This window comes from Corella eumyota, chromosome 3 (genome assembly GCF_963082875.1).
Source record: "Corella eumyota chromosome 3, kaCorEumy4.1, whole genome shotgun sequence".
Taxonomy (NCBI): domain Eukaryota; kingdom Metazoa; phylum Chordata; class Ascidiacea; order Phlebobranchia; family Corellidae; genus Corella; species Corella eumyota.
In genome coordinates, this window is record NC_137492.1 from 51,391 (window position 1) to 63,589 (window position 12,199).

Here is a 12,199-nt window from a genome sequence, read left to right on the forward strand (position 1 = left end):
CAGGATCAGGGTTTCCAAATATTTTTAATATTTTAATTATTTTTATTTTATCCCCCATCAAGAAACGAATAGTGTAATGAACAGAACTCGGAAGTATTAAAATTCCACATAAAAAAGTTTTAAGACGTAGTTTGCCTTTAAAAATAACCGGTTTAAAGTTTTACACTTTGTTCTGCAGATTTTTTTATTTAGATTAACTAAAAATTTGTTAAAAAAAGAAATGTATAGCAAAATTAATGCAGCAAGTCTTCTGCACAGCAGGAAAACTGTCTATTAGTAACCATGACAACAACAATATAAAACAAAAATAAATAAAAAAGCGAAGCAAATGGGATCAACCCGTTTGAGTAAAAAAAAAACGAACAGATATGCTGGAACATTGGCACGACCTCGACTCTAACTACGTCACCACTTTTTGTGACGTAATCTTCGCTTAACCAGGCTTGATGACGTCAATATGACATCACTATGAACAGTGTGGATACCTTCGTTATCTTACAACGATGTTAGATGTTGGAACAAGTAGTGCAGCACATTTTCCTAAAGTAATCACGGTGACAAAACTTGAACTTGAGCACAAGAGGGCAGTATGTGACCTTGGGGTCGTCCTCGCACACTTCAATTTCCGGACTTCCGCATGGTGTCTCGCAGGGTTGCATAGAACGCGGTTTTGGCAGATCAGAACACTCGGAATGGGGTCGTTGCGCCCCCCGGTGGTAGCACACCACTCTGCGACGTTTTTGACCTCGCCCACATTTCGCTGAACACTAAAACAAAAGACTGGGTTTAAACAAGAGTTTTTCAGTGAAACAGCAAACAAATGTAGAAGGATTTAAACTCACCGCTCCCCACTTGCTATATCTCCATTGGGGGGGTGGACAGGGCTCGTTATTGCAATGTGCCCGAGTGACGGGTTTCTGCATCACATCACAACGATCATTCGGCAAAGTTTCTCTCATATTAGCTGACTTGCAAGTCACCTTTCTTGTTTTCCATCCGGCTCCACAACTTGGCTTGCACTAAAAATTAAATTATGACGTCATTCAAACGTATATTACAACAATCAACCAACTATGACGTCACGATATTTACCTGAGTCCACTCTCCAATCGACCACTGAGGGGGGCACATTTCCTCGCTACAAGACTCGCTAGCGCGCGGTCGAGAGTCGGTGCAGTATCGTTGATTGATGACCTCATCTTCGGTGCTCGTAAGCGCTCTCATGCAGACAACCGCACGAGTCCGGTGACCGCCCCCGCAGCTCCGGGAACAACCTGACCAGGAACCAGAAGACCACCTGAAAATAATTAAAAATTTAATTAATGAAATTAATATTTGTTCGGTTCACTTTTAAACCAGGTGTTTAAGAAATCCTTACAACAGAAGGTGAAACTATATTCATCAGCCGAACCAATGAACTGAGAGACCACCCAGCTAACAATTTGTCAGAACTTATCGAACCGGTAACGACTTAAGATAGTAACAAGTAAACAAAAGATATTCCTCGAACTATTATCTTTATTTACCGCATTACATTCACCTCAGCTTCCGACTAAGTTCCTAATTTTGGCCAAAAACAAAGATAACTGAAATCCTACAAATTTTCTGCTACAATTAACTTACAGAGGTGGGCAAGGTTCAGCGTTGCAAGATTGTATTTGTTCAAGCGGCATTGTGTTCGGGTTACAGTACCTATGCTGGACTGTTGTATCATCATCAACTCGGCGACATATTACCGCTTTTCGTTGAGTGCCTGCAGCGATATAAAAGATTAAATCTAAGATATAAGCCCGCTAAGCCTACAACGTTCTAATTCCTATGATTTTACACAAGGCCCAGATTGTAAAAAATCGTGAAAGTAGAACAAGCGATGCATTATAATACGTAATCACTTATATTCGGAATGTTTATGTCTTACCCCCAGCACACGACGCAGTACAAGGGGTCCAATCTTCGTGGTCCCACAAGAAAGCCGACTCTACGTCAGCAGAGCCTTCCCAACTATCGGGACATTGACAGACTGTAAAGCGTCCGAATGCTTGTCTGAATGCCAACTGACAACATACAACCGACAACATTTGCACCATTATGACTAACAACCACATGTCAAACTACGTACGTAAAACAGACTTTAACCTAAAATTTGTCAACAGAAAGTGACATCATCGCTAAAAACCGAAACTTATTTTGATAAAAAAAAATCACAGAATCAGGGTTTCCAAATATTTTTAATATTTTAATCATTTTATTTTTAGTTTATCCCCCATCAAGAAACGAATAGTGTAATGAACAGAACTCAGAAGTATTAAAATTCCACATAAAAAAGTTTTAAGACGTAGTTTGCCTTTAAAAATAACCGGTTTAAAGTTTTACACTTTGTTCTGCAGATTTTTTTATTTAGATTAACTGGAAATTTGTTAAAAAAAGAAATGTATAGCAAAATTAATGCAGCAAGTCTTCTGCACAGCAGGAAAACTGTCTATTAGTAACCATGACAACAACAATATAAAACAAAAATAAATAAAAAAGCGAAGCAAATGGGATCAACCCGTTTGAGTAAAAAAAAAACGAACAGATATGCTGGAACATTGGCACGACCTCGACTCTAACTACGTCACCACTTTTTGTGACGTAATCTTCGCTTAACCAGGATTGATGACGTCAATATGACATCACTATGAACAGTGTGGATACCTTCGTTATCTTACAACGATGTTAGATGTTGGAACAAGTAGTGCAGCACATTTTCCTAAAGTAATCACGGTGACAAAACTTGAACTTGAGCACAAGAGGGCAGTATGTGACCTTGGGGTCGTCCTCGCACACTTCAATTTCCGGACTTCCGCATGGTGTCTCGCAGGGTTGCATAGAACGCGGTTTTGGCAAATCAGAACACTCGGAATGGGGTCGTTGCGCCCCCCGGTGGTAGCACACCACTCTGCGACGTTTTTGACCTCGCCCACATTTCGCTGAACACTAAAACAAAAGACTGGGTTTAAACAAGAGTTTTTCAGTGAAAAAGCAAACAAATGTAGAAGGATTTAAACTCACCGCTCCCCACTTGCTATATCTCCATTGAGGGGGTGGGCAGGGCTCGTTATTGCAATGTGCCCGAGTGACGGGTTTCTGCATCACATCACAACGATCATTCGGCAAAGTTTCTCTCATATTAGCTGACTTGCAAGTCACCTTTCTTGTTTTCCATCCGGCTCCACAACTTGGCTTGCACTAAAAATAAAATTATGACGTCATTTGAACGTATATTACAACAATCAACCAACTATGACGTCACGATATTTACCTGAGTCCACTCTCCAATCGACCACTGAGGGGGGCACGTTTCCTCGCTACAAGACTCGCTAGAGCGCGGTCGAGAGTCGGTGCAGTATCGTTGATCGATGACCTCTTCTTCGGTGCTCGTAAGCGCTCTCATGCAGACAACCGCACGAGTCCGGTGACCGCCCCCGCAGCTCCGGGAACAACCTGACCAGGAACCGGAAGACCACCTGAAAATAATTAAAACTTTAATTAATGAAATTAATATTTATTTGGTTCACTTTTAAACCAGTGTTTAAGAAATCCTAACAACAGAAGGTGAAACTATATTCATCTGCCAAACCAATGAACTGAGAGACCACCCAGCTAACAATTTGTCAGAACTTATCGAACCGGTAACGACTTAAGATAGTAACAAGTAAACAAAAGATATTCCTCGAACTATTATCTTTATTTACCGCATTACATTCACCTCAGCTTCCGACTAAGTTCCTAATTTTGGCCAAAAACAAAGATAATTGAAATCCTACAAATTTTCTGCTACAATTAACTTACAGAGGTGGGCAAGGTTCAGCGTTGCAAGATTGTATTTGTTCAAGCGGCATTGTGTTCGGGTTACAGTAGCTATGCTGGACTGTTGTATCATCATCAACTCGGCGACATATTACCGCTTTTCGTTGAGTGCCTGCAGCGATATAAAAGATTAAATCTAAGATATAAGCCCGCTAAGCCTACAACGTTCTAATTCCTATGATTTTACACAAGGCCCAGATTGTAAGAAATCGTGAAAGTAGAACAAGCGATGCATTATAATACGTAATCACTTATATTCGGAATGTTTATGTCTTACCCCCAGCACACGACGCAGTACAAGGGGTCCAATCTTCGTGGTCCCACAAGAAAGCCGACTCTACGTCAGCAGAGCCCTCCCGAACTATCGGGACATTGTATTCGTACTTGAGCCCCTTGTTGGGTTCTTGCAGGAGAATCTAAATAATAAAAATAACTTTGACCTACTTAACTCTCAACAAGTTGCTCATAATCCAAGTTATAACAAAAGTCAAGTTAAAATTATAACAAAAGTTCAAACAGCGAACCTACCATAACAATAAGATCTTCTGTTGTCGGCCCCACAGCCTTTAACGTTTCGGGTTCGAACGCGGGCCGCTCATACGAGAAAGTTGTCCCTGCGACTTCGAACTTACGAGGCCAATCTATCGTCCACTCTCCATTAATGTAATTCTCGTTTCTTCGGTTCTTTAAAGCTGGGTTAAAGATTGTTTTTATTACCACCATGAACAACAAGAACACAGTTTGTAAATATTTGATATTGGATGCTTACCGATATAATTCTGTCGCGATATTGAAAGTTCCTGAATGAAGATATTGACTGAACCTTTTGGGATCGTAACGACTTGATGATATTCTAGAAAGGTTAACGATCGATTATTATTTGCAATTAAATCATTGAGGGTGCGGTCAATGACGTCATAGTTTACAACTTAATGTGACGTCACCAGACAATCGGTTAACGATCAGTAAACATAACCATAATTTCTCCCTAGCCAAACCCAGCAAAACGTTTTGTTTATTAAACGATAATTTCTATTTTGAGTTCCTCGTTGCATTAAAAATATTTCATTAAAGGATTACTCACGTCCATGCATAACCTTCGCGTTGAAAACTCCGGCCTCGGTCTGGCACGTGCTCCCGTCGCCCCCGCATACCCGGCATTTATCCTCAATCGCGTCCGAATGTAGCACGTGATCACAACCGACATGCTAAAGATAACAATATTTGTTTAATTTCCGGGATAAACACTTTAACTTTTCACATTAAAGACCACTTACGTGACACTCGCCATTGATGCACATATCGAGTGAGTCGGCGAAACATCTCGTTCCATCAACAACAGCCGAGGCCCTCTCTGTGTAGAAGTTGTAGCCTTGGGCCAAGCAATTAAGGGCGCAAGTCTTTACTTGTGGACCTGAATATAAATACACCATTATTACCAGGAACAACACAACCTGATAAGCAATAGTAACCGCTAAGCTCACGTATAAAGCAGGCAAATATTTGTTTAAATATTGTACCTCCGACAAAAGCTTTCCAGTTGTAATATTTTCCCTGGAAGGGCTCATTGTCGAACTTGGCGCACTGCTCTTGTCTAAAGTCGCTCGCGGGGCCCGGACAAGGCTGTAAGCACAAGCAAAAGCAAATAAGCGCAAGCATAAAATAGGTTTAAGTACCACTAAAGTTAGGGATCCAGTTGTAATATTTGCCCTGGAACGGAATATTGTTTGAATTCGCGCATTGTTCTGTACGGAAGTCACGTGACCCACCGTAACATTCCTTAAACGGATTTCAACGTTAATTTTAAGAATAACTTAAAACAATTAACACATTATGACGTAACACATACCTGAGTATTACAAGATCGATATCTTCTTCTCTCCCCAATGCAAAACTTTCCGCCATGTTCCGGTCCCGGGTTGTCGCAACTTCGGGCACTTGAGCTGACCCCGGTGCCACAAGTCCGGGAGCACTGCGCCCAGGAGCTCCAGGATCCCCATTGTCCATCAACCGAGCCCGCTCGGAACCCGAATGGAACACAATTAGCGCGGTAACACCACTGCAACACAATCACTCTGTTATTACGTCATAGATATCACTACTTCAAAGGTTCCACTTGACATGAAACAAACGCTAATGGGGCCACTTGTTACGTCACACTTACCCCTTTGCTAATGCCTGGAACTGAACAAGACGTTCCTTCAGCGGATGGAATGCTGTTTGTGACGCAATCTCCGTTCTTATTTCTGCACCAAAGCTCGCTGCACACATCCTACGTAACAATGTAAAGTTAGCTGTGATGTTACGTAACATATGATCATACGAATTATGACGTCATATACCCTGAATACACATTTGCGCGACTGTGGACCAAATTGGAATCGACATTGTTCGTCGGCGTCGTGAAGTTGACCAGGGAGGTCCTCGGGGAAGGCGAAATCCCTCAGAGGGGGTGAATCCAGGAGGCAATCCCCCGCGCCTGAACTGTGGGGGTAAAATAAAGTTAAAAGGGTCAACACAATAAAAACCAACTTAATATTAACCCAACATGAACCAGGTTCAATATAAAGCCCAACTTACTCGAGGAATGAGGTAATGTATTTCTTCGAGCACCGGGACCAGGTGAAAGGTTTCGATCCTTTAGTTAACCTTGGAGCCATCATCTGAGCTGGTTCGTCCTCTCCGCAGTCGTTATGTGTCCCGTCATGTTGCATGCCAAAGCTGTAAGGTAAAATGTTTAGTTAGTCCAAGAAGCTGTTGTCTAAGCTCGTAAACGGTCTGGTTTCCTACTAGGGCTACAATTACAACCTTAACTACCACCTGCGCGTTTTATTAGCACGCAAGTAAATATTAAAGTCAAGTGCCCTGGTCTATCCACATAATTATTCGACTAATATTTAATTTAAGGCCAACATTGAGTTATTGTTATTTTTAACACAAGGAAAGAAACTAACTTGTGTCCAATCTCATGAGCAATAGTAAATGCCGAAGAAAGCCCGGTGTCCTCATTTATGTTACAACTTCTCTCTGATTCACACATTCCAGCAACAGGGGCTAAACCTAAAAAAATTTGAAGTTTTGAGACGAAAGTCAACGCGGACAATTTTCATCCTTTGATAAATCACTTAAAAGTTCAATGACAATCAGTTTACACAGAGAATAAAGGCGTCTGAATACACATTCAAAACAATATGATTGTGACGTAATTATGACGTTAAAAGAATGTTTAAACTTACCTAGGGTTCCGCATGGCTTGTTTTCAAAGGTACAGATGTCATAACTGCAAACACAATTAAAGTTAATTATTTCGTCAAAATGGATTAAAATACTATCTACACAACGCGGTGTTTTCGGCTTAAAAATTCGAACAAAACAAAAATGACGTCAGCGTTAAAGCATACTTCACGCTTGGTTAAACATCTCTTCCTGTTTTAAGAATGACGTAATCTTAGAACGTTCCGCTTTGTTAGTTAGGCCCGGGGGGCAAACTAGTGTGGCAATAGCAGCAAGTCGATAAATTAAAAAACTTTCGCTGAGATTTACTCAGCAAAACTTGAACAAACAAAAGTGCAAATATCCTCGATTGTCTGAACATCATTAAAACCCGAGTAAACATCGCGTTAAGGTCGCCGAACCTTCTAAGCCCGCGATAATCAACTTAATTTGTTGACAACTTACCCAGTAAGGAGGACGGCGTTGTCGTGGTGAGCTAGTCCACTGTCACTTGCAGCGCTAGATCCATTGATGTTGATCCCTGCCTGCCATCTACAGAAGCTGTTCAGTGATTGGTCGGCATGATGGCTAATGTGAAGGTCGGGCTAAATAACAATTATTACGTCACAATGTTATTGGGCGCGAAAAGAATTTCCATAATTAGACGACGAAGACATTTTACAAATTTTGTTTTTTTCGGAGCTTAATTAGCGTTGACGCATGTTTCATGTTTAATGTAAATAAGCTTATTCCAAATCAGGCTGAGCTATCTCACGATCAAATCTAGTCGCAAATAAGGCAACAAAGAAACTTAATCTTCAAGTTATTTTACAACACTATATAAGATTTGTTTTAAAATCTCTCTTAAACTTTAACAAAGCTTAATCCAAAAACACAGTCGAACCGCAAAGCGCACAAACAACCAACCTGGTCTTCTGTGAGTAGAACGATTCGGGTAACAATAATGTTCACAGCATTTCCAATCGTTGCATCGTGGTACAAGTTCCCAACCTTAAAGTTAAGGGAAACAATTAAGAAAACAACATCTTCTAATTTGGGACAAAAACAACAAAAGAAAGTCGCTTCTTTAAAACAACAATCTATAAAAAGACAATCTAGAACCAACAACCCCCCCTAATTAACTTTAATGGTCTTATTACGTCACACTCACGATATTCATGATGGTGAGGATGTACTTTTCGGCCTCCTGTTGTCCATGGTAACTGACCATAGCCTTGTCAGCAACGACCATCAACTCAACATTCCTCTCTTTGCTCACACTTCTCCTCCTCCTCTCACTTCTCTCCTCTTTCATCGCTTGGGAGCGACCAGCGCTCGTACGATGGTTGACTTCATCGTTAGTTCTGGAGCTCCTGGGATCGATTTTCCACCAAGGTGCTTCCCCTTTCTCTTGATCTAAACCAATCATAGAGTTACTAGATTCCATCACAACACTTGTCGTCGTACCTATGACGTAGTACTCACCGGAAAACCCGCAGTGTCCGAGGTCCTCCTTATTCTTCCTCCTTTCTCCGAGATGTTGGAGGGCGCTTCTCTTCATTATGACGTGGGCATGTGATTGTTCTTTGTCCTCGCTCGTGTGGTTCCATGCTGGTTCGATAAAGAACATCTCGTCGTCCTTGAAGATCACGCCTTGCTGTAACATATTATGACGTAATAAGTAACACAATTCAAGCAAGTTACCCTCCTATAGCTTTTCTACTTACCAGTCCGTTGCAAACGCTGAGTGCGACCTTGGAGTAACCTTCATGGTTGTGGATAACTCCAGTGTAATGACACTCTTCTACATCACTATGACGTAACACTATCTTTCCACCACGTGATCTTTCCTCCACCGCAAAGTTTTGGGAAACTAGTTTGTAATTTCTTCGAACGTGAACTTTAGCTCCGTCAAGTGGTGAGTTTGAGGCTCCAAGATCATAGAAGACCTCGTGGTGTTCGTCTCTTGGTGTCGTAGGTGTTTCCCTGACATTTCTTTTTACAATCCCACCACTTGCGGAGCTGGAAAGTGGACCCAAAGTCACGTGTTCAATAAATTCCCCACTTCGGGTCACTCTTCGGGGAAATACCCGATGCAGATCTCCGTTGAAGTTGTTAAAAGTTTTTAGAGTTCGCTCAAACATTTCTAAAAACAAACTTGTTTGAAAACTCGCTCAAGTTCAAATATTGACTCAAGTTCGCTAGAATAACTCACCTTGGCGGCGCAATATTAGATCCTCTTTTAAAGCCCATGACGTCACAAGCAGTGACATCACAACAGCAGCGACAAATTGAATAAAACGTGAAGACATCATATAAATAATTTGTTAAATAATTAAATAAATAAATAAATTAAACTGGAAGATATTCTACATGAACCAGTCAGGTTTCTTGCGCGTTGTTCTTGTTGTAAATTCCACAAAAGTTAAATAAATTAAAATCACTTTGATCATACAGCTAAACGAAAAAACTTGTTTAAGGTAAAAAGGCAAACATTTAGGAATGACGTCATGTCTATTTACGGCGTCATAAAGAGAAGCATTGTCCTGAATCGAAGATGGTAACAAAGCTGTCTTTATTCTGAACGCGAATCTTTTTATTTGAAATTTGACTTTTTTAACTTAAACATTTTGACTACCCTGATTACCGAATACACTTTCCCGAAGATTAAAACTCTGTTAAAACTCTGTTAAAACTCTGTTAAGTTCTTAAAACTTTGTCTCCTGATTACAACCTTAACTATCGAGGGTTAAGTAGACTTTATTCAACTTTTTTTTTTTCCTCCCTTTTTCCACCTGTTCTCTCGCTTACAATGAAATAATCTTTCTATATTTACACAATGCTTTTTAGTTAGACGCCTCGTCTGTAATGTTATATGTTACGTCATAGAAACAACTCCTAATTATTCAGAGGTATTTTGTTTTTCGTCTACCAGTATTACGTCATAGTAGCCAAGTTTATCACATTCGAAATCTCCCAATTTCCACGAACAATCAACTTAGAAAGCGATTGTCCCGTAACAATCGCGAAAACTGGTTCATAAAAAAAGTCACGTGACCAAAGTTTCGGGCTAGTGAACGGCGCGTATTAATCAAAACAATAAGTTCGTTTGTTTTGTCATAATCCGATAACCTTGAGCTCGCTAGGTCACGTGACTACCACCCACGAACTCGCTAATTATTTATAAATTATTTGAAACGAACACGGGGGGGGGCGTCAATATTGGTTCGCATATCACAACGTAGATGCAGCTGTAGAACAATTTCTGCCACCCACGACACTTCGTGATTGGAAACAAATGAGAAAAAGAATTCGGTGGAGAACGAACGACACGACGCGAACGATTATTCGGTCAATACGATGACAATGACCTTTGTTTATTCAATAATGTAACACGTTCAATGTAACAATGATTTAAACTGAGAAACGACGACCGGTGTCCAAAAAAGTTTCCAAGTAACTCGATCTAGCGTGAAGTGTCACGTGCTCATGGAACCGCTCTTTTATGACGTAACAAATGTCGTAGCTACTACGCATCCATAAAAAATGAACAATATTTAAAACAAACACCGATGTTTATTTGTCAGCTAAAACGTGGCTCTGTTGCGTCATAAATCGAATAGTTTTTTTCCTAAATTTTGCACAATAGATGCTTTGTGGCCGAATAGATGAACGGATAAAAGAATTTTAATGACGTCACTGTCCGTTTATAGAAACTTTCGTCGTAATTCAATTTCTAAACAAAGTCCAACCCAAAATATCCAATCAACGAAATTAAAAATATAATTGTGACGTCACTTGTTGATTTGGTTAACGCGTGTGTCGGTTAGCCGCGGCTTAGGAGGCCTTTAATTATGACGTCATAAGCGAAGTTACTTTGAATCACTATCTTTGAAGTAACCAAGTATAACAAAGCACGTCAGAAACTTTGTTTAGAAAAAAATTCAAAAAAAGACAAAAATTTCAATTCGGCAAAACTAAACATGCGCTGGGTCGCGGGTCAAATGCGAAGTTATTTTGGGCAACAATGCCCCATTGTCTGTTCTGTGACCAAATTATTCTGCAACATTCGATTTATGAATGACAAATAATTTATGTGGCAGCGTCCTCTAGCGATAAGAAATTGGTACTTGAAAGCAAAAATTTTAATTTGTTTAAAATTTTGTTGTGATAATGAAGCTTTGTCTGTAACAATGAGTTAGTCTACTACAAGTACAGAAAACAAACAGGGATTATGACGTAATGGTTAGACCTTTCTCTCAGCTTATACAGGTGATCTTAGAGATAATGGCCTCATTGTTGCCACGTTCTAGTTTGTAGTGATTCAGGCCTCAATAAAAGTTACGAACTTTCTATTAATAAAGTCTTTTCAATTTTGTTTTAGTTCGGCAATGAACGCGAGTTGACAACTACCTGCACCCTGGTACTTGTGACCTGTTGTTAACTTATCCTAGCATACTTTGTTACTTGTGACCTGTTGTTAACTTATCCTAGCATACTTTGTTACTTGTGTTTTTAACTTCGCGTACTTGAGAAAAACAAGTTATTCTGGCACGTGGTTTGCAGCATATCATAATATCTTGAATGAATCATCAAATCATATTCTGCATTTGAGTCACAAATTCCCCAATTTCTCGAACTTCGGTTATAAATCAAATACGACAACAACAGGTGCTTTGTTGTGTACTCTGTGACGTCACACTTGGTAATTGTGGTCGAAGTGGCGATTAAAACAAGATTACGGAATTTTGATTAATTTTTACTTCCTAGAACTTTAGCCGCAAAACTCGAACTTTTGACTTTCAAAAAATATTGCTAAGTTCTAGAGATCGCATTATGACATCATTATGACAGACAAACATATTGCTCTGCTGCGACGTTGTGTGAAACAAAAAGCGACATTAACAAAAGTTGCCCAAACATCAAACACAGTGACGTCACTTCTACCCATCCTTGAACAAACTTCACAAAACATTGATTGTGCCTAGTTTGAATGTACTCAAGGTCACTAGTTCGATCCCCGCTCACAACTTTAACTTTCGTTCATTTCAAATATTTCAGGTCACGACGGTTTAAAATAATTCGCCTTCCCACAAACCCGGAAGTTAATGACGTCATATGACGTAAATGGTTATTT

The 12,199-nt window shown here is 40.0% G+C and overlaps 2 protein-coding genes across 3 annotated transcripts; both read right to left on the reverse strand.

Moving 5' to 3' along the window:
• Positions 1 to 5: 5 nt before the first annotated feature.
• On the reverse strand, positions 6 to 2,170 carry LOC145745645 (A disintegrin and metalloproteinase with thrombospondin motifs 6-like). Its single transcript, XM_082563779.1, has 5 exons — positions 1,919 to 2,170; positions 1,624 to 1,753; positions 1,093 to 1,297; positions 843 to 1,019; positions 6 to 767 (listed from the first exon to the last, which is right to left on the reverse strand). Exons 1-5 carry the CDS (start codon positions 2,103 to 2,105, stop codon positions 507 to 509), a joined length of 960 nt encoding a protein of 319 aa, XP_082419905.1. The 5' UTR covers positions 2,106 to 2,170; the 3' UTR covers positions 6 to 506.
• A 78-nt stretch (positions 2,171 to 2,248) lies between these two features.
• Positions 2,249 to 11,129, reverse strand: LOC145745644 (A disintegrin and metalloproteinase with thrombospondin motifs 6-like). 2 transcript variants are annotated; one of them, XM_082563777.1, is made up of 22 exons: positions 9,278 to 11,129; positions 8,790 to 9,208; positions 8,548 to 8,719; positions 8,234 to 8,478; positions 7,990 to 8,073; positions 7,528 to 7,667; positions 7,086 to 7,129; positions 6,804 to 6,909; positions 6,430 to 6,570; positions 6,192 to 6,333; positions 6,014 to 6,121; positions 5,699 to 5,908; positions 5,370 to 5,472; positions 5,127 to 5,263; positions 4,934 to 5,057; positions 4,619 to 4,702; positions 4,378 to 4,541; positions 4,127 to 4,265; positions 3,832 to 3,961; positions 3,302 to 3,506; positions 3,052 to 3,228; positions 2,249 to 2,976 (listed from the first exon to the last, which is right to left on the reverse strand). In XM_082563777.1, exons 1-22 carry the CDS (start codon positions 9,375 to 9,377, stop codon positions 2,716 to 2,718), a joined length of 3,435 nt encoding a protein of 1,144 aa, XP_082419903.1. In that variant the 5' UTR covers positions 9,378 to 11,129; the 3' UTR covers positions 2,249 to 2,715. The 2 variants fall into 2 exon arrangements, with proteins under 2 accessions (XP_082419903.1, XP_082419902.1); XM_082563776.1 differs by lacking the exon at positions 5,370 to 5,472 and adding an exon at positions 5,526 to 5,628 and having other exon boundaries at positions 9,278 to 11,126.
• Positions 11,130 to 12,199: the final 1,070 nt, after the last annotated feature.